This window comes from Lytechinus pictus, chromosome 14 (assembly GCF_037042905.1).
Source record: "Lytechinus pictus isolate F3 Inbred chromosome 14, Lp3.0, whole genome shotgun sequence".
In the NCBI taxonomy this organism is placed as follows: domain Eukaryota; kingdom Metazoa; phylum Echinodermata; class Echinoidea; order Temnopleuroida; family Toxopneustidae; genus Lytechinus; species Lytechinus pictus.
This window is the reverse complement of record NC_087258.1, coordinates 14391112-14413887: the sequence shown is the minus strand read 5'-3', so window position 1 is coordinate 14413887 and position 22776 is coordinate 14391112. Positions and strand designations below refer to the sequence as shown.

Below are 22776 nucleotides of genomic sequence, written 5' to 3'. Positions count from 1 at the left end.
GAGCCGAATACAAAGTGACAGAGAAAGATGAAAATATAGGAAGAAGAAGAATGAAAAAGAAAAGAAGAAGAAGACGACAAAGAAGAAAAAGATAAGAAGAAGAGCAAGAAGAAGACGAAGAAGAAAATATGAAGAAGAAGAAGAGGAAGAAGAAGAAGAAGACTTTTTTTGACTTTTCAAAATGAAACTTTATTTACAAGCAAACTATAACATATATTCAAATAAAATATCAGAATAATATACTTCGTAAGTACAAATAAGGACTCATTAAAAACAAACCAAGAAATAACGTCAAACAACCAGTAAAGTTACAGTAGGCCTACATTCATACATTCAAAATGACCAAACTAACTCAAAGAGGTGCCGACAGAACAAAGGGCATTTTTCACGCACCATCGCTTTGAGAAGGCAGTATCGTTATTTTGTAACTTAAAAAACTCATAAACAAGAAAATTCCTACTTTTCAATTTGGATTCCAAACCAATAGGGGATCTGAAAGATTCAAAGTACGATACAGCCAATAAATGGTACTTTTGAAACTAATTAACAAAAAGTTACATAAACGCACGGCTTCCTTGCAGCGGCCCGAAGCATGAGGAACCAGTGCCCAGTATAAATCGAAGTCGATATTAATGTTCGGAATGAGTCGGTGAATCAGACGATGTAAAACGTTGAGGGAGTACTGGATGGCCGGGCACTGTATGAATAGATGGATGATGGTCCCAGTCTCAAAGCACCATCTGAACTGTATCGGAATGTCCTTGTTAAAATGGTGAAGAACTGGTAAAGATGGCAAACATTGTGGAGTAGCTTATATTGTGTGTCTCCGCCCTTTTTTATCTTTGGTGGGGCATATATTTCTGTCCAGTTTATTTTCTTGCTACTTGAGATAATTCCATTTTCATGCCAGAATGAAGGAAATGATGAATAATAACTGTTCAATCAGCGTTTCAATGCATGATAAATAGATTTTGTAGATAGTTCAGATGTAGCTGTTCCTCTGTTTTCTTTTCATATACTGAAGGGAGTGAAGGCGGATCAGAATAAAGTATATTTAAGGACTAAAAAGGAGGTTAAAAGAAATCCTAACCCTGAGAATTAGACCATCTACTCGTAGACCAAGAGGTCTACGATCCAATCAACAAGATGTTTTCTTGCAAAACATGCACATGAGAAATATGATGTGATTACAGCTCTTCCACATCATGGCCCTGGGAATCGGGGGTGCTGAAGCATATCTACATGTATATGGCTCAGCGGAAACGTTTGCAAACCAAAAAAGGAGTGAATAATGACATGAATGAGTGATCTGTAGAGCTTTACTGTGACTCATTTGATGACAATCTGTTCGGCATGTTCGGTGGATTGGCATGATTTAAAGAATGCCACTCATAATATACAATTGAAATCTACAAGGAATCGCTACGGGCAAGATGAAACTCGTAACATTCACCAAGTTCACGTTACTGACTATAGCATTCACCTCTTTGACCAATGCTGCAAATATCCTTGTTACTGTCTTAGTTCCAGAATACACCAGTCATCCTAAAAGCATGTCCGCTATAACAGGAGCATTGAGCAGTCGCGGCCACAACGTCACCATCCTGACCTGCTCATTTGTAGGAACAGAAGGCTTCCCGATGGACACCTACAGCACCGCCCTCCACTACCGCTTCGATGTTCCTTCAGGATACGAGGGCACCCTGGACACCATGATAGAGGATTTCTTTCAGAAGGGTCCGTTAAGTAATATGATAGATATAGGGAAACTGTACTCTTGGATAAGGTTAGCTTGCCAAAGTCTCCTTGAGGACTCCGCTGTTCTGTTTCGGCTGAAGGAATCACATTTTGATATCCTGATCGGGGATGTCGTTGACGGATGTGATGCGATCCTCAGTAGTTACCTAGGTATACCGCACATAGCTGTGACGACGACAACGAGATATTTTCTTTTTCACGAACGCCTCTACGGGATTCCAGCGCCTTCATCGTACGTACAATATTCACTCCCCTTATCAGATCAGATGACGTTTCTGGAGCGGGTTGCCAGCTTCATGGACCATAACCTTGTGTCGAGATTTTTAGGGTGGGTTCACTTCGGAGCTTTAGACGAGATAAAGGACGCGCATGGTATTGCTCCAGGACGAAGCACCCAAGAGCTCGTAGGAGATGCAGAGTTGTGGATGTGCATGACGAGCTTTGCCTTTGATTTCCCTCACCCAACAGCACCCAACTGGGTAGCTATCGGAAATACGGTCGGTGTCCCAGCAAGACCGTTAGACAAGGTAAACTACATGATGATTATATCTATAGCTTATGGCTATACCCATACTTTCTTTCCTGTACACGTGTGGGTGGAGCAAATGCAAGTGTGGATGAAAGTTTTCCAAATTGATATGACTAGAATTCAAACCTATATCGATTGTGATCTATCAAGAATTTTACACTCCAGGCCCTACACATTCCTAATGCAGTATCGGACTCGACATTGATATTCTGAAATCGAAATGATAATAATACATTCTCGTGACTTAACAATTTCATTTTTAGATTTGCGCGAAGCGCTGAGGGAGCCGAATAGAAAGTGACAGAGAAAGATGAAAATATAGGAAGAAGAAGAATGAAAAAGAAAAGAAGAAGAAGACGACAAAGAAGAAAAAGATAAGAAGAAGAGCAAGAAGAAGACGAAGAAGAAAATATGAAGAAGAAGAAGAGGAAGAAGAAGAAGAAGACTTTTTTTGACTTTTCAAAATGAAACTTTATTTACAAGCAAACTATAACATATATTCAAATAAAATATCAGAATAATATACTTCGTAAGTACAAATAAGGACTCATTAAAAACAAACCAAGAAATAACGTCAAACAACCAGTAAAGTTACAGTAGGCCTACATTCATACATTCAAAATGACCAAACTAACTCAAAGAGGTGCCGACAGAACAAAGGGCATTTTTCACGCACCATCGCTTTGAGAAGGCAGTATCGTTATTTTGTAACTTAAAAAACTCATAAACAAGAAAATTCCTACTTTTCAATTTGGATTTCCAAACCAATAGGGGATCTGAAAGATTCAAAGTACGATACAGCCAATAAATGGTACTTTTGAAACTAATTAACAAAAAGTTACATAAACGCACGGCTTCCTTGCAGCGGCCCGAAGCATGAGGAACCAGTGCCCACAGTATAAATCGAAGTCGATATTAATGTTCGGAATGAGTCGGTGAATCAGACGATGTAAAACGTTGAGGGAGTACTGGATGGCCGGGCACACTATGAATAGATGGATGATGGTCCCAGTCTCAAAGCACCATCTGAACTGTATCGGAATGTCCTTGTTAAAATGGTGAAGAACTGGTAAAGATGGCAAACATTGTGGAGTAGCTTATATTGTGTGTCTCCGCCCTTTTTTATCTTTGGTGGGGCATATATTTCTGTCCAGTTTATTTTCTTGCTACTTGAGATAATTCCATTTTCATGCCAGAATGAAGGAAATGATGAATAATAACTGTTCAATCAGCGTTTCAATGCATGATAAATAGATTTTGTAGATAGTTCAGATGTAGCTGTTCCTCTGTTTTCTTTTCATACACTGAAGGGAGTGAAGGCGGATCAGAATAAAGTATATTTAAGGACTAAAAAGGAGGTTAAAAGAAATCCTAACCCTGAGAATTAGACCATCTACTCGTAGACCAAGAGGTCTACGATCCAATCAACAAGATGTTTTCTTGCAAAACATGCACATGAGAAATATGATGTGATTACAGCTCTTCCACATCATGGCCCTGGGAATCGGGGGTGCTGAAGCATATCTACATGTATATGGCTCAGCGGAAACGTTTGCAAACCAAAAAAGGAGTGAATAATGACATGAATGAGTGATCTGTAGAGCTTTACTGTGACTCATTTGATGACAATCTGTTCGGCATGTTCGGTGGATTGGCATGATTTAAAGAATGCCACTCATAATATACAATTGAAATCTACAAGGAATCGCTACGGGCAAGATGAAACTCGTAACATTCACCAAGTTCACGTTACTGACTATAGCATTCACCTCTTTGACCAATGCTGCAAATATCCTTGTTACTGTCTTAGTTCCAGAATACACCAGTCATCCTAAAAGCATGTCCGCTATAACAGGAGCATTGAGCAGTCGCGGCCACAACGTCACCATCCTGACCTGCTCATTTGTAGGAACAGAAGGCTTCCCGATGGACACCTACAGCACCGCCCTCCACTACCGCTTCGATGTTCCTTCAGGATACGAGGGCACCCTGGACACCATGATAGAGGATTTCTTTCAGAAGGGTCCGTTAAGTAATATGATAGATATAGGGAAACTGTACTCTTGGATAAGGTTAGCTTGCCAAAGTCTCCTTGAGGACTCCGCTGTTCTGTTTCGGCTGAAGGAATCACATTTTGATATCCTGATCGGGGATGTCGTTGACGGATGTGATGCGATCCTCAGTAGTTACCTAGGTATACCGCACATAGCTGTGACGACGACAACGAGATATTTTCTTTTTCACGAACGCCTCTACGGGATTCCAGCGCCTTCATCGTACGTACAATATTCACTCCCCTTATCAGATCAGATGACGTTTCTGGAGCGGGTTGCCAGCTTCATGGACCATAACCTTGTGTCGAGATTTTTAGAGTGGGTTCACTTCGGAGCTTTAGACGAGATAAAGGACGCGCATGGTATTGCTCCAGGACGAAGCACCCAAGAGCTCGTAGGAGATGCAGAGTTGTGGATGTGCATGACGAGCTTTGCCTTTGATTTCCCTCACCCAACAGCACCCAACTGGGTAGCTATCGGAAATACGGTCGGTGTCCCAGCAAGACCGTTAGACAAGGTAAACTACATGATGAGTATATACATAGCTTATGGCTATACCCATACTTTCTTTCCTGTACACGTGTGGGTGGAGCAAATGCAAGTGTGGATGAAAGTTTTCCAAATTGATATGACTAGAGTTCAAACCTATATGATTATTGTGATCCATCAAGAATTTTACACTCCAGGCCCTACACATTCCTAATGCAGTATCGGACTCGACATTGATATTCTGAAATCGAAATGATAATAATACATACAGAATTCTCGTGAATTAACAATTTCATTTTTTGACTTGCGCGAAGCGCTGAGGGAGCCGAATACAAAGTGACAGAGAAAGATGAAATATAGGAAGAAGAAGAAGAATGAAAAAGAAAGGAAGGAGAAGACGAAAAAGTAGAAAACGTTAAGAAGAAAAAGAAGAGGAAGAAGAAGAAGACGACGAAGAAGAAGAAGATATGAAGAAGAACATGAAGAAGAAGAGGAAGAAGAAGAAGAAGACTTTTTTTTTTACTTTTCAAAATGAAACTTTATTTACAAGCAAACTATAACATATATACAAATAAAATATCAGAATAATATACTTCGTAAGTACAAATAAGGACTCATTAAAAACAAACCAAGAAATAACGTTTAACAACCAGTAAAGTAACAGTAGGCCTACATTCCTACATTCAAAATGACCAAACTAACTCAAAAGAAGTGCCGACAGAACAAAGGGCATTGTTCACGAACCATCGCTTTGAGAAGGCAGTATCGTTATTTTGTAACTTAAAAAACTCATAATCAAGAAAATTCATGCTTTTCAATTTGAATTTCCAAACCAATAGGGGATCTGAAAGATTCAAAGTACGATACAGCCAATAAATGGTACTTTTGAAACTAATTAACAAAAAGTTACATAAACGCACGGCTTCCTTGCAGCGGCCCGAAGCATGAGGAACCAGTGCCCAGTATAAATCGAAGTCGATATTAATGTTCGGAATGAGTCGGTGAATCAGACGATGTAAAACGTTGAGGGATTACTGGATGGCCGGGCACTGTATGAATAGATGGATGATGGTCCCAGTCTCAAAGCACCATCTGAACTGTATCGGAATGTCCTTGTTAAAATGGTGAAGAACTGGTAAAGATGGCAAACATTGTGGAGTAGCTTATATTGTGTGTCTCCGCCCTTTTTTATCTTTGGTGGGGCATATATTTCTGTCCAGTTTATTTTCTTGCTACTTGAGATAATTCCATTTTCATGCCAGAATGAAGGAAATGATGAATAATAACTGTTCAATCAGCGTTTCAATGCATGATAAATAGATTTTGTAGATAGTTCAGCTGTAGCTGTTCCTCTGTTTTCTTTTCATACACTGAAGGGAGTGAAGGCGGATCAGAATAACAAAGTATATTTAAGGACTAAAAAGGAGGTTAAAAGAAATCCTAACCCTGAGAATTAGACCATCTACTCGTAGACCAAGAGGTCTACGATCCAATCAACAAGATGTTTTCTTGCAAAACATGCGCATGAGAAATATGATGTGAATACAGCTCTTCCACATAATGGCCCTGGGAATCGGGGGTGCTGAAGCATATCTACATGTATATGGCTCAGCGGAAACGTTTGCAAACCAAAAAAGGAGTGAATAATGACATGAATGAGTGATCTGTAGAGCTTTACTGTGACTCATTTGATGACAATCTGTTCGGCATGTTCGGTGGATTGGCATGATTTAAAGAATGCCACTCATAATATACAATTGAAATCTACAAGGAATCGCTACGGGCAAGATGAAACTCGTAACATTCACCAAGTTCACGTTACTGACTATAGCATTCACCTCTTTGACCAATGCTGCAAATATCCTTGTTACTGTCTTAGTTCCAGAATACACCAGTCATCCTAAAAGCATGTCCGCTATAACAGGAGCATTGAGCAGTCGCGGCCACAACGTCACCATCCTGACCTGCTCATTTGTAGGAACAGAAGGCTTCCCGAGGGACACCTACAACACCGCCCTCCACTACCGCTTCGATGTTCCTTCAGGATACGAGGGCACCCTGGACACCATGATAGAGGATTTCTTTCAGAAGGGTCCGTTAAGTAATATGATAGATATAGGGAAACTGTACTCTTGGATAAGGTTAGCTTGCCAAAGTCTCCTTGAGGACTCCGCTGTTCTGTTTCGGCTGAAGGAATCACATTTTGATATCCTGATCGGGGATGTCGTTGACGGATGTGATGCGATCCTCAGTAGTTACCTAGGTATACCGCACATAGCTGTGACGACGACAACGAGATATTTTCTTTTTCACGAACGCCTCTACGGGATTCCAGCGCCTTCATCGTACGTACAATATTCACTCCCCTTATCAGATCAGATGACGTTTCTGGAGCGGGTTGCCAGCTTCATGGACCATAACCTTGTGTCGAGATTTTTAGGGTGGGTTCACTTCGGAGCTTTAGACGAGATAAAGGACGCGCATGGTATTGCTCCAGGACGAAGCACCCAAGAGCTCGTAGGAGATGCAGAGTTGTGGATGTGCATGACGAGCTTTGCCTTTGATTTCCCTCACCCAACAGCACCCAACTGGGTAGCTATCGGAAATACGGTCGGTGTCCCAGCAAGACCGTTAGACAAGGTAAACTACATGATGATTATATCTATAGCTTATGGCTATACCCATACTTTCTTTCCTGTACACGTGTGGGTGGAGCAAATGCAAGTGTGGATGAAAGTTTTCCAAATTGATATGACTAGAATTCAAACCTATATCGATTGTGATCTATCAAGAATTTTACACTCCAGGCCCTACATATTCCTAATGCAGTATCGGACTCGACATTGATATTTTCAAATCGAAATGATAATAATACATACAGAATTCTTGTGAATTAACAATTTCATTTGTAGATTTGCGCGAAGCGCTGAGGGAGCCGAATACAAAGTGACGGAGAAAGATGAAATGTAGGAAGAAAAAGAAGAAGAAGAAGACAAAGAAGAAGAAGAAAAGAAGAAGTAGTAGTAGTAGTAGTAGTAGTAGTAGTAGTAGTAGTAGTAGTAGCAGCAGCAGCAGTAGCAGTAGTAGCAGTAGAAGAAGAAGAAGAAGAAGAAGACGAAGAAGAAGAAATGGAGAAGGAGAAGAAGAAGGAAATAAGAAAAAGAAGAAGAAGAACTACTAGTAGTAGTAGCAGCAGTAGTAGTAGTAGTAGTATACTAGTAAAAGAAGAAGAAGAAGAAGAAAAGAAGAAGAAGAAGTAGTAGTAGTAGTAGTAGTAGTAGTAGAAGAAGTAGTAGCAGTAGAGTAGTAGTAGTAGTAGTAGTAGTAGTAGTAGTAGTAGTAGTAGTAGTAGTAGTAGTAGTAGCAGTAGTAGAAGTAGGGGACGAATAAGAAGAAGAAGAAGAAGAAATGGAGAAGAAATTGAGAAGAAGATGAACAACAACAACTTCAAGAAGAAAAAGGAGAAGAAGAGGGAGAAGAAGAATTTTGAAATATGGCTCTATTGAGGCTACAATATACAGAGTATACTCAATAACTCTACGCGTATATAGGGTAGACATGATTATCAAGTTGATCCTCATAATTTTTCTCTCATCTTTTGTAGAAATACAAAGAATTTATTGAGGGATCTGGAGAACATGGTTTCATCATATTCTCACTGGTAAGATATTTCCAATTATTTTTATAATGATAATAATAATAACAATAATAATAATGATAATAATAATAAAAATGATAATAATAATAATAATATAGGATTTGTATAGCGCACGTATCCACCTTGCTAGGTGTTCAAGGCGCTCCTTTATTACCCCGGCTATGCTAGTCTACCGATTCTGGTGCGCACAGCTTTTTGAGGAATTACTTCATGCCGGTACCCATTTACCTCACCTGGGTCGAGTGCAGCACAGTGCTGATAAATTTCTTGCTGAAGGAAAACACGCCATGGCTAGGATTCGAACCCACGACCCTGTGTTTGAAAGGCGAGAGTCAGAACCACTAGACCACGACGCACCCACATGACAGTCAAATCTTGATACATTCAAATTATTGGGGTACTCCTGGGTGAAAATAATGTTTGGAACAAATAAAAGTAAAATCAGACATCAAAACACTGAACATTTCTTCAAAATCGGAGAAGGGATAACAAAGACATGGCATTCTATAAAAGAAAATTTTGCATTATTTCAGTGAAACAGTTGTATGCATTTCTTCATGAATATTATTTGTGTTCTTTTTCATTTCATTTATTCCATATTTCTCATTTGCCATTCGATTTACATAAAAACAGCAACAATAATGCCTAACTAATTATAAACCACTGAAAAGTGAATATATATCATAATTTAAATTTGATACAGAGATCCCTCCCCCATAATCTACCTAATATACACAGGTTTATATTTCATTATCATCATTTTAAGTGCACATGATATGTTCGATCATATTAAAAGGGTTACCTTTTTTCATTAAAAATCTCACCTTAACCGCTAGATTGGTTGATTGATTGGTGGGGATTTTTTTACCTGATTGCTAAGAAAGCATGAATGCTTGTAAGCAAGCAACCAGAGGACCGACGGCTGAAGGTCCTCTCCGAAGGACCTGGTACTGAGGATTAATGCCTTACCAAAGGGAACTAGCGCACCAAGTGGGAATCGAACCCGGATCACCGGAATACGAATCCCCCGCTCTACCGACTGAGCTATCGCGCCTTCTATAGATACGAATAACCATGGAGGCCTTCCTTAATAGACTATCCTTCAGTTAAAGTTTGTATCTTCTCTCGTACATCAGGGCTCTTATTTTACGCGGGTGCCATTACATATGGCAGAGGTCTTCGCCAGAGTCTTCAGTGAGCTTCCACAGAGAGTGATCTGGCGGTATATTGGGCCACGCCCCCGTCACCTTGGCAATAACACGTTGATCGTAGACTGGATACCCCAGAACGACATACTTGGTAAGCTGCTCGATATTGGCATTGCCATTAAACAAATTGGGATTTCCAGAAGCATTTGGGGATGAAAAAATATTTGGGAATCAAACTAAATTTTTGGTTTTTTTGTCTATTTTAGGGGATTTTGGAAGGTTTTGTTGAAAAGCAAAAAAAAAAGTGTTATTTTTCAGTTATATAACGTCCGACGCATCCGGCGATAACGCTAATAATATACGATCTACTGTAGATATAGTTAACACAGAGATTGTACCTCAGCGAACTAGTTAGTTGGCAACGAAAGAAATTGTGATTTGAAAAATTTGGGGATTTGGAATTCAATTTGGGGGATTTTTTAGTGCCTTTAGGGGATTTTCTTCAGTTTGGACCTGACAACACTGGTACAGATGGGGGCGCAAGGAGGTGGGGGTGACATGGACCCCAAATCTATCTCAACCCCGGAATATAGGGAGAAAGGGGGTGAAAATGAAATGAAAATGGGGTAATATATTATTCTATTTTCTGAATATTATGTCGAAATCTATCACAGAATTGGATTTGTGTATTCAAAAGGTCAACATTTTGGTTGATCGATAAATTTTGCCCCAGACGACTTATGTTGCCCCAGGCCCTCAACTTTTTTTAACTCATTGTGCTACCGAAACGTTCGACTTTATCATTAAAAAAAATAATTTTTTTCTGTTGCCCCTATTGAAGAATACGCCAACACACCATACACAATACTGCTCAAAACAGTGACACGATATTTTTCTCGTGCGAACTTTGCTCCTGTCTTAATATTTCAGAGGGCATAGGGTTAGAGTTAGGATTGTGATAAAGTATTTGGTTTTAGATTTATGCTAAGATAAGTATTGGGATTTAGAATTGGAGGTTAAGTTTCAGGCCCATGTTTAGCTTAGCATACAGGTTTTCCAGCGGAACCATTGTCGCCGAAAAAAATGTAACGGAACCGCTAAAAATGTGTCTAGATGATTTACCCAAACTTGAGGAAAAAACATAGATGTGATGATCACCCCCCCCCCCCTCTTCCTCCCACACTCACGGCGAAGAAAGCAATAATTATAATGCAATATGTAGTTCCTGCTTCCTTCCTTACTCTTTGGGGTCGTGTATGGCTAAAATCATAATGCACTTTTCAAATAGAAAACTATTTATCTGAATACGCATAAACCCAGTATATAATTCGTGTTGGATATAAACAGAAATGAAACATTAGATGCAACCAGGGGCGAATCCAGGATTTTTTTTTTAAAGGGGGGCACATTTTTTCTAGAAAAAAAATTACAAAAAAAACCAAAGGTCATCACTTGTGTATATGAACGACATGTTTACATTAAAAATATTGACTATGTCTCTCAAAAGAGGGGGGGGGGGGGCACGGACCGGATGTGCCCCCCCCCCCGGATCCGCCACTGGACGCAACTCAACGCCTAACCGGGGAGGGTATCATATTAAAGAAAATTTCAGTGTTTTCATATAGCTATATTGTTATAGGATGTCAATATATTTTCATTTTCAGAGCAAACTTATCAGTGACAAATCACTCTTTGCTTAATAATACTCTCCCATGAATTTGATGAGGGGATGTTATTTTTTTTAATATATGTAAATGTTTGCTATGTTTAATGACAGGTCACCCTAAAGCAAGATTGATGATATATCATGGCGGTTTGCGAGGCATTCTAGAAGCTATATACCATGCTGTACCACTGGTCGTCATGCCAGTGATATTTGATCAAGCGTCCAATGCTGTCAAGGTCAAGACTAAGGGAATTGGAAGGATTCTCAACAGATTCTACGCTACCGACGAGAACGTGAGGGAAGTGATCACGGATGTCCTGGTAAATCAAAGGTAAGAGGACCAACACCAATAGCAATAATTTGTTCAAATAAAAAAATAACTAATGAAATTACCTTATGTCGTTTAGTTGAAGTTTATCCACATTGTGCTACACTCAACCCAGGTGAGGGGAATCTGTACTTGGTAGGTATTCTGCTAAAACCAGGGTAAATATGCCGCACACAAAAAAATCACTGTAGAGCTCATAGAGACTCTAATAAAGTAGGTGTTAAACGCTATTATGCAAGTATTATTATTATTATTGTTATTATTATTAGTAGTAGTAGTATCATTACTACTATCATAATTATTATTACTACTACTATTATTATGATTATTACTACTAATATACTATTATTATTATTATTATTACTCTTTACCTCACACTGTCTCATTCTTGTGGAGAATTAATGGCAGCAGGTTGATATTTCACTATGCATGCTAACACATCCTCACTCACTGATGATTGAAAATCTTACCTCTCTACTCAATTTCGAAAGAATTTAAGCCATGTCTGCCAATTTTATCCAGGGTGGCCAGCTTTCTATACACATCGCTGTTTATCTTCTATTAAGTTCTGTCATAGGCGATTATGTCTTCAAATGTCATTATTATGTCTTCAATGTCATTATTATGTCTTCAACTATCATTTGTATTTGTTATTTGTTGAACTGTATTTAAGTGTTAGTGTTCTTTTTTAGCACCAGCTAATGAGGAGAGTCTTTTAACAGAAACTTTCTTTTGATAATCCCCAGGCATTAGCTGGTATTCTTTCCTTTTTTTAATGTTTTAATTTGTTTTCTTATATTGTATATTAGATATTGTATGATGATTATTGTCAATGTAATGAATTTGACTTTAATTGTTACGAGTATAATGTATACCTGAAAATGAAATAAAATAAAAACAAAAATAAATAAACAAAATAGGCGTGGATCTTTCCATTTTAAAAATACAACAAGTTTGTTCGCTTGCTTATTAAGATTGCCAAGTACTCAAAGGCGGCGGAAGCGGGGGGGGGGGACGTGTCCCCCCTAAATTTTAGGTGGGGGACGATCCCCCCTAAATTTTTTGTTGATTACCTTTTTTTTTTTTTTTTTGCTTGTCAATTTTTTTTTTGAGGTCCCCCCCTAAAATTTTTGGCTTCCGCCGCCAATGCAAGTACTCCATAATTCGTCCGTACTTTATTTGTTTTCAGTTACAGGGATAATATCATCAAATATTCAAGAATCTACAAAGATACCCAATCTGACCCTGAGGAAACTATAGTCTACTGGGTTGAACATATCCTCAAACATGGCGGATCACACCTGAGATCTAGAGCACTGCAACTCAACTTCATCCAACTTAATTCCATTGACGTCTTAGCGTTCATCGGCGCCATCCTTCTCGTTACCACCTTCCTTGTTTATTCATGCTGTATACGATGTCCATCCCGATGCTTAAACAGTAGAAAGTCAAAATTAGAATGATTTTTATCTAATTTCGCAACGTTATACGACCGGTAAATTGATGTTGTATCTTGTCGTACTTTGTAAAGCACTCAGTTTAGACCATAATTGTTATCGATGCCCAAAATGTATACAAATGGCGTATTGAATCATTTACTTACGTTACATTTGCAGTATGCAAATCACCTCTTATTCATCCTTTTTTATTTAGTTATTTGTTCTACAACGGTTCTTTCAGCTCTACCTGTAGATTGAATTATTTACGTCACACTGGAGTGACACCCATGTATGATCAATAAACTTTTAGAAAAAAAAAATATCATGTACGAAATGGAAGCTTGGAATTTTTTGTTTGAGGAAAACATCTCTCGCTAGCTGGAAATGTAAGACTGAGGTTTGTTCTGTATAGCGAACATGGTGAAAGGGCATGAGGATGAGAGTGTGTGTTTGTGTATGTTGGTGTGGGTGTAATAGGTCCATGGTAGTGAGAGAGATACAGGTGCCACGAGCCTAATTACAACAGGAAGGAAAAATTTATTGATTCGTCTCCACCCATTTGAATTTGTTTAAATTTGATATTGCTGATTGACAAGAGTATGATATGATTGACCATCTAACACTGATTACAGGAAGGGCAACTACTGAACTTCCTTTGCCCAAAGTTTGACGAAATATTGATGATTTTGGAACTTTTGGGGGGGCTGGCGGAAGAATAGGGCTATTTTGCTGTCTCAGGTGATGAATTTGATCCCGTGAGGAGATGTCTGCATAAATGCCGATTTATTTTAAAAATGAGCTGGCTAAGCTAACCTATTCTGGTCAGATATGGAATGTCTGATATGTATCATATCTACTGGTAGTAAACATTCAACCCTCTAATTTCAACTTCATTTTTTATGATTTTTTTAACAGTGTAATTTTACCGCACGAGTCTATTGGAAATGTTTTACGCGCGTGATCCTAGAGTGACCGTGGCGGGTGGGTGTCGGAAATGGAGGAATAGAGAGTAGGAGGAAGACGAAGAGAAAGTTAAAGTATCATGACGAGAGATCCAGAGATAAAAAAGAAGCTAGTATAAAAAGGCCATTGAGTTAGTACTTGACACGTTTAAAACAAAATTAAATTGTGCGTAATAAGGGACATATGTTGATATAAAAACAATAATATAGCTATTTAATAGTGCCTCCCTTTTCAAAGAATTTGATATTCATAAACTTTCATTTCCTTTCCTTGGAGGGGAAAATCCTTGAAAAACATTTGGAGCTTTATCGAGACTTAAACAAATTCTTACCTTCACTTGTCACGAATTGATTTGGGGTAAAGGAACTTTATTTGTTGTCTTGTTCTGATTCATTCAAATGTGATCGTAAATCCAGTATTAAAAAAACGGATTATTGACGTCAATCTGATGAAAAGATCTCAAATAATGTACCTTAAAGTCCAGAAAAGGTCACTTATTTAGGCTTATTATAATCACTCGGGTCGCGTTCGCGTTCGAAATCACTCGGGTCGCGTTCGTAATCACTCGGGTTTTGGATTTTTGGCGATTTTTTTTATTTCGATGCGATTTGATGTCTTCAATGGGACAAACACGCTGGGAAAATGAAATGAAATTGAAATTCTAGTTTCGTGTTAAGCTGACAAGTGCCTCAAATAAAATGCACCTGCCTACTGCTTAACATAACAAACAAGCAAATCAGCCATGTGGCTCAACTATCCTAGAATACATCCAGACTTCTACTATTTTTATACGAGGACTCCGAGTCGGAACTTGCCATATCTGCCACATCGATATGACATCGCAGGGGCCGCGGAACGGTTTTCAAAGTGGGGGGGCTGAGCCAAAAGTGGGGGGGGGGACTGACCATGCAAAAAATCACAATCATATGGTAATTTTTACGTTTTTGTACACGGTTTTGGAAAAAAGTGGGAGGGGGCTGAAGCCCCCTCAGCCCCCCCGCTTCCGCGGCCCCTGCATCGTCATTCCCATGTGCGGACATGCATGCCTGCATGCAATGGCCCCAAGGCGGAACCCGGCCACGGTTGGACACGGCGTGCATCGGTAGCATGGAGCAAGGTAACGTGAGTCGAGCCGAGTTAGATCCCACGTTACAGTGCCAGTCAGTCCGCAGCTCGTCCAAAAGTATTTAATTCAGCGGTATGCATAGCCAGCCATCCGTGGTTTAATGCATATATACGTATTTAGACCAAGAGCTTCGGTCTCTGCAATGTTCGTTGTTCCGCTGAACTTCGTTAGCTCCACTCACCAATACAGTTCTTTTCATATATTTTTATGAAATAAAGACAAAAATCGATGAGCGCCGTCTGGGGGATTTTGCATTGTTAACCCCGTAATGATGGTTGCACCATAGCGAGCCGTCTGTGTACGAGGAGAAATAAAAATGTTAAAAAACTCGAAACAGACGGCTGCCAGCTGTCTAATACGTAATGAGCTTTGAGGACGATCTTTCCGATAGGCGTTTTAAAATTCTGCTCTCTTAATTACTGTCCATTTCTCATAAAATTTGTCTTATTTTATAGATAAAATGGCCATATCATGTTTTAAGTAACTGGAGACTTAAAAATTTCCCTACCTAAATTCTCGAAACATTGCATTAGGTGATGTGCTTAATTGATCTTCTTTGTGCTCGCGTGCCAAACGTATACGTTGAGCTGAACGGGGATCAGTCTTTCTCTCTCTCTGTCTCTCCTACCTTTCCGAAATTAAAACGGTCCCTCGATCGGACATAGTTATTTAGACGCAGGACAAATAATGCTCTGACAACCAAACTAACTTTTCGTCAGCATCAGTAAAAATGTGAATGGGTTTTTAAAAACTAATACTAAAACTGATCTAAAATTGATCTTAGATCGATCTTAAAATTGATTTTGGAAATCGATTTTAAATTAATTTTAAAATCGTAATTGTACCTGTTCTAATTAACCGATTTTTAAATCGGCTCCCGATTTTACCACAATCGGCGATCACCTGCCAATCTTCGATCATGCCCCTTGAAGGGAAAATCGGATATAAAATATCGGCGTAGATCACGTTACCTTGCTCCATGCTACCAATGCACGCCGTGTCCGACCGTGGCCGGGTCCCGCCTTGGGGCCATTGCATGCAGGCATGCATGTCCGCACATGGGAATGACGATGTAATATCGATGTGGCAGATATGGCAAGTTCCGACTCGGAGTCCTCGTATAAAAACAGTAGAAGTCTGGATGTATTCTAGGATAGTTGAGCCACATGGCTGATTTGCTTGTTTGTTATGTTAAGCAGTAGGCGAGTGCATTTTATTTAAGGCACTTGCCGGCTTAACACGAAACTAGAATTTCAATTTCATTTCATTTTCCCAGCGTGTTTGTCCCATTGAAGACATCAAATCGCATCGAAATAAAAAAAATCGCCAAAAATCCAAAACCCGAGTGATTACGAACGCGACCCGAGTGATTTCGAACGCGAACGCGACCCGAGTGATTATAATAAGCCCTTATTTACATGTCATAGTTTTTTGTGTTATGTGTAATTCATTCTGACAACATGGTAACTTTATTACGTGAATATACATGCCCGAAAACAGTCATGATGTGGAATATATAAAAGTGCGTGTGTTTGTTTTCACAACCATTTTGATTTCATATGAAATTTTATTTTGATCGGGTGCCCAATTCATATTTCCCTACAGTTACTCGGAGATCATGACTAGTGGTCATTGTGACTAGTGGTCATTATGACAAATGTTCATTATGACTAGTGGTCTTTATTTTGACTAATGAACATTAAAACTAGTGATCATTTTTACTAGTGGTCATTGTGAGTATTGAGCTTGACCCGCTGAGATTGTGTCGAAATATGTTTTTACTTGTAATTCATTGTGCCAACACAAACTTGTAAACATGAATTTTCCAGCTCCGGCAATTTTTTTTAAAGTGACATAGTTATTAACATGTTTGATCATCAAAAAAAATTAATTGAATTGAATTGAAAAAAGGGTATTCATTGAATTCTGTAATGAGATGTGCATTGTATTTATTGTAATATGCCACAATCGCCCCCGGCGAACCAGATGGCAGCATCGTGTAAGAATTTAGCATAAAATAGCAGTATAGCGCCGAACCAAATTGGTCAAAACCATTCGTACTACGGACCAATAGTTTTTGCGCAGCGGATTAAAAGCTTAAAAGTAACAGATAAAAAAGAGACCTGCGATTCTCTTTCATACAACCTTTTTGGTATATAAACCCCTTTGTATTTTCCCCGATTTATTTGTAATCCGACGCTGGCATACAAGCTGATATCTTAGTCCATGCGTAGAGCTGAATTACTGTTGAGAATTACCGTGTGTAGGAAATTTTGTGTATCACGATTTATGATTTTCTTATTAAACATCTCAAGGTTGGGAGGTTGGGCAGAGTTACGACAGTAGATCAGCATGGTTGGTAGGTTGGAAAGACATTGATTTCTGCATTAAGGCTGGGAGGTTGGGCAGAATTTAGACAGTCATCATGGTTGGGAGGTTGGGCAGAGTTACGACAGTAGATCAGCATGGTTGGTAGGTTGGAAAGACATTGATTTTCTGCATTAAAGGGATGGTCCGGGCTGAAAATATTTATATCTTAATACATAGAGTAGAATTCACTGAGCAAAATGCCGAAAATTTCATCAAAATCGGATTACAAATAATAAAGTTATTGAAGTTTAAATTTTAGCAATATTTTGTGAAAACAGTCCTCATGAATATGCATTAGGTGCGCTGATGATGTCACATCTCCACTTTCCGTTTTCTTATGTTATTACATAAAATCACAATTTTTTCATTATTTCATACTTGTGTGAATAATATGTCTCCCTTATAATGAAATAAGTTGCAGCAATAAATATCTAATGCACTAAATCAGTTGTCAATCCAATTTTTCTAGTTCTTGGAGGAAAAATTTGGATAAAGCTAATTTCATATAATAAAATACAAAAGAACAAGTGGAGATGTGACATCATCAGCCCACCTAATGAATATTCATGACGACTGTTTTCACAAAATATTGCTAAACTTTAAAATTCAATAACTTTGTTATTTGTTATCCGATTTTGATGAAATTTTCGACATTTTGCTCAGTGAATTCTACTCTTTTTATTAAGCTATACATACTTTCAGCCCGGACCATCCCTTTAAGGCTGGGAGGTTGGGCAGAATTTAGACAGTCATTCATCATGGTTGGGAGGTTGGGAGAGATATTGAATTATTCTATGATTTTATGTTTTAGATTAGGAACAAGGACATCTGGAGGTAACTTTTTTGGCCTGCATAAGGTTGGAAGGTTGGGCAGGGCACTTACGAGTTTATCAAGAAGGCAGATATACAACATTGTTGGATAGATGGCCATAGGATAGAGGTATACTTTTATATGTCATACATATTATATTCTCAGGTTTAAAGAAGTCCACTGTCCAGATAGTCATATTAAATTTGACTAGGCCTACAATATGGCTGGGAGGTTGGGTAGGACTTAAGGACAGGCAGCATAGAGCATTATGTGGCTAATTATGACTTTTATATGTAAATGGTAAGGAGGAGCATGTCAGGATACATTGCTTTAGAAGTGTAGAAGGTTTTTGTTCAGAAACAATTTGTTTGAAACCTGACAGATCACCAATATTGATATCAAAGTATATGCTCCAAAGATGTTGTTTACCAAGATTTAGGGAAACACCCGTGGGAACCACTATCGTGCGGGTGGGTCACGTGATCAACAGTCCCAGGGAGGAGTTACTACCCTTCCTGGCGATCACGTGACCATATCTTTCAGTAAGATTAATAGGATGCCACATATGTAGTTTTTCGTTATGTCTTACGACATTGTTCAGACTGTTTTGAGGTTTATCACCTCTTATGTTATTTAGGCATATTGCCTCTGTGTTTTGATGCCTCGTACGGAATTATTAAAACGGCGAGCAATGGCATATCATTTGTCCACGTGTTTTCTTCTCAAAAATCACTGTAGAGCTCTTAGAGACTCTAATAAAGTAGGTGTTAAACGCTATTATAGTATCATTACTACTATCATTATTATTATTACTACTACTATTATTATGATTATTACTACTAATATACTATTATTATCATTATTACTATTTACCTCACACTGTCTCATTTCTTGTGGATAATTAATGGCAGCAGTTTGATATTTCACTATGCATGCTAACACATGTTAGCCAATTTTATCCAGGGTGGCCAGCTTTCTATATACATCGCTGTTTATCTTCTATTCAGTTCTGTCATATGCGATTATGTCTTCAAATGTCATTATTATGTCTTCAACTATCATTTTTATTTGCTTTTTGTTGAACTGTATTTTAGTGTTAGTGTTCTTTTTAGCACCAGCTAATGAGGAGAGTCTTTTAACAGAAACTTGATTTCTTTTGATTATCCCCAGGCATTAGCTGGTGTTCTTTCCTTTGTTTAATGTTTTAATTTTTTTTTCTTATATTTTATATTAGATATTGTATGATGATTATTGTCAATGTAATGAATTTGACTATAATTGTTACGAGTATAATGTATACCTGAAAATGATATAAAATAAAAACAAAAATAAATAAACAAAATAGGCGTGGATCTTTCCATTTTAAAAATACAACAAGTTTGTTCGCTTGCTTATTAAGATTGCCAAGTACTCAAAGGCGGCGGAAGCGGGGGGGGGGGACGTGTCCCCCCTAAATTTTAGGTGGGGGACGATCCCCCCTAAATTTTTTGTTGATTACCTTTTTTTTTTTTTTTTTTTTGCTTGTCAATTTTTTTTTTTAGGTCCCCCCCCCCCTAAAATTTTTGGCTTCCGCCGCCAATGCAAGTACTCCATAATTCGTCCGTACTTTATTTGTTTTCAGTTACAGGGATAATATCATCAAATATTCAAGAATCTACAAAGATACCCAATCTGACCCTGAGGAAACTATAGTCTACTGGGTTGAACATATCCTCAAACATGGCGGATCACACCTGAGATCTAGAGCACTGCAACTCAACTTCATCCAACTTAATTCCATTGACGTCTTAGCGTTCATCAGCGCCATTCTTCTCGTTACCACCTTCCTTGTTTATTCATGCTGTATACGATGTCCATCCCGATGCTTAAACAGTAGAAAGTCAAAATTAGACTGATTTTTATCTAATTTCGCAACGTTATACGACCGAGAAATTGATGTTGTATCTTGTCGTACTATGTTAAGCACTTAGTTTAGAACATAATTGTTATCGATGCCCAAAATGTATACAAATGGCGTATTGAATCATTTACTTACGTTACATTCGCGTTATGCGTTACATTTGCAGTATGCAAATCACCTCTTATTCATCCTTTTTATTTAGTTATTTGTTCTACAATGCTTCTTTCAGCCCTACCTGTAGATTGAATCATTTACGTCACACTGAAGTGACACCCATGTATGATTGAATTGAATTGAATTGAATTGAATTGAATGTATTCAAACCAGTCAAAGGAGAACAAAGTACAAACAAAATAAATGGTTACATTATAAAGAACTGAAACAAATGACAGGTTTGGGACCCCCAAAAAGCACAGCTTGTAATCAGGTGCCCCTGCATATGATATTTTACTCAAACATGGAATAACTATGAGAAGAATAAAAAAAATACAAGGAATTTTAAAGATCACAACAGGAATATTACCCACACGCACGCATACACACGACAAACACACACATTCACACTCCAAACATGTCACCCCCAGGTGCAACTAACAACTGGTCTTAAATTTATCAATAAACTTTTAGAAAAAAAAATATATAATGTACGAAATGGAAGCTTGGAATATTTTGTTTGAGGAAAACATCTCTCGCTAGCTGGAAATGTAAGACTGAGGTTTGTTCTGTATAGCGAACATGGTGAAAGGGCATGGGGGTGAGAGTGTGTGTTTGTGTATGTTGGTGTGGGTGTGATAGGTACATGGTAGTGAGAGAGATACAGGTGCCACGAGCCTAATTACAACAGGAAGGAAAAATATATTAATTCGTCTCCACCTATTCGAATTTGTTTAAATTTGATATTGCTGATTGACAAGAGTATGATATGATTGACCATCTAACACTGATTACAGGAAGGGCAACTACTGAACTTCCTTTGCCCAAAGTTTGACGAAATATTGATGATTTTGGAACTTTTTGGGGGCTGGCGGAAGAATAGGGCTATTTTGCTGTCTCAGGTGATGAATTTGATCCCGTGAGGAGATGTCTGCATAAATGCCGATTTATTTTAAAAATGAGCTGGCTAAGCTAACCTATTCTGGTCAGATATGGAATGTCTGATATGTATCATATCTACTGGTAGTAAATATTCAACCCTCTAATTTCAACTTCATTTTTTATGATTTTTTAAACAGTGTAATTTTACCGCACGAGTCTATTGGAAATGTTTTACGCGCGTGATCCTAGAGTGACCGTGGCGGGTGGGTGTCGGAAATGGAGGAATAGAGAGTAGGAGGAAGACGAAGAGAAAGTGAAAGTATCATGACGAGAGATCCAGAGATAAAAAAGAAGCTAGTATAAAAAGGCCATTGAGTTAGTACTTGACACGTTTAAAACAAAATTAAATTGTGCGTAATAAGGGACATATGTTGATATAAAAACAATAATATAGCTATTTAATAGTGCCTCCCTTTTCAAAGAATTTGATATTCATAAACTTTCATTTCCTTTCCTTGGAGGGGAAAATCCTTGAAAAACATTTGGAGCTTTATCGAGACTTAAAAAAATTCTTACCTTCACTTGTCACGAATTGATTTGGGGTAAAGGAACTTTATTTGTTGTCTTGTTCTGATTCATTCAAATGTGACCGTAAATCCAGTATTAAAAAAACGGGTTATTGACGTCAATCTGATGAAAAGATCTCAAATAATGTACCTTAAAGTCCAGAAAAGGTCACTTATTTACATGTCATAGTTTTTTGTGTTATGTGTAATTCATTCTGACAACATGGTAACTTTATTACGTGAATATACATGCCCGAAAACAGTCATGATGTGGAATATATAAAAGTGCGTGTGTTTGTTTTCACAACCATTTTGATTTCATATGAAATTTTATTTTGATCGGGTGCCCAATTCATATTTCCCTACAGTTACTCGGAGATCATGACTAGTGGTCATTGTGACTAGTGGTCATTATGACAAATGTTCATTATGACTAGTGGTCTTTATTTTGACTAATGAACATTAAAACTAGTGATCATTTTTACTAGTGGTCATTGTGAGTATTGAGCTTGACCCGCTGAGATTGTGTCGAAATATGTTTTAACTTGTAATTCATTGTGCCAACACAAACTTGTAAACATGAATTTTCCAGCTCCGGCAATTTTTTTTAAAGTGACATAGTTATTAACATGTTTGATCATCAAAAAAAATTAATTGAATTGAATTGAAAAAAGGGTATTCATTGAATTCTGTAATGAGATGTGCATTGTATTTATTGTAATATGCCACAATCGCCCCCGGCGAACCAGATGGCAGCATCGTGTAAGAATTTAGCATAAAATAGCAGTATAGCGCCGAACCAAATTGGTCAAAACCATTCGTACTACGGACCAATAGTTTTTGCGCAGCGGATTAAAAGCTTAAAAGTAACAGATAAAAAAGAGACCTGTGATTCTCTTTCATACAACCTTTTTGGTATATAAACCCCTTTGTATT

At 38.2% G+C, this 22776-nt stretch overlaps 3 protein-coding genes and 1 long non-coding RNA gene across 6 annotated transcripts; all 4 read left to right on the top strand.

Annotated features, from left to right (window-relative positions):
• The first annotated feature begins 971 nt into the window (after positions 1-971).
• Positions 972-2696, top strand: LOC129275817 (2-hydroxyacylsphingosine 1-beta-galactosyltransferase-like). The gene has a single exon (XM_064109561.1). The coding sequence runs from the start codon at positions 1434-1436 to the stop codon at positions 2490-2492; it is 1059 nt and encodes a 352-aa protein (XP_063965631.1). The 5' UTR covers positions 972-1433; the 3' UTR covers positions 2493-2696.
• An 830-nt stretch (positions 2697-3526) lies between these two features.
• LOC135156667 (2-hydroxyacylsphingosine 1-beta-galactosyltransferase-like) lies at positions 3527-5219 on the top strand. Its single transcript, XM_064109567.1, has one exon. The coding sequence runs from the start codon at positions 4007-4009 to the stop codon at positions 5042-5044; it is 1038 nt and encodes a 345-aa protein (XP_063965637.1). The 5' UTR covers positions 3527-4006; the 3' UTR covers positions 5045-5219.
• Positions 5220-6278: 1059 nt separating this feature from the next.
• LOC129276579 (UDP-glucuronosyltransferase 1-2-like) lies at positions 6279-14666 on the top strand. 2 transcript variants are annotated; one of them, XM_064109495.1, is made up of 5 exons: positions 6281-7470; positions 8435-8491; positions 9625-9787; positions 11414-11633; positions 12820-14666. In XM_064109495.1, exons 1-5 carry the CDS (start codon positions 6619-6621, stop codon positions 13091-13093), a joined length of 1566 nt encoding a protein of 521 aa, XP_063965565.1. In that variant the 5' UTR covers positions 6281-6618; the 3' UTR covers positions 13094-14666. The 2 variants fall into 2 exon arrangements, with proteins under 2 accessions (XP_063965567.1, XP_063965565.1); XM_064109497.1 differs by lacking the exon at positions 8435-8491 and having other exon boundaries at positions 6279-7470.
• A 1509-nt stretch (positions 14667-16175) lies between these two features.
• LOC129276211 (uncharacterized) lies at positions 16176-18319 on the top strand. Of its 2 annotated transcripts, none has more exons than XR_010295701.1 (2): positions 16176-17558; positions 18258-18319. It is a non-coding gene; the product is annotated as an uncharacterized LOC129276211 (long non-coding RNA). The 2 variants fall into 2 exon arrangements; XR_010295702.1 differs by having other exon boundaries at positions 16176-17594.
• Positions 18320-22776: the final 4457 nt, after the last annotated feature.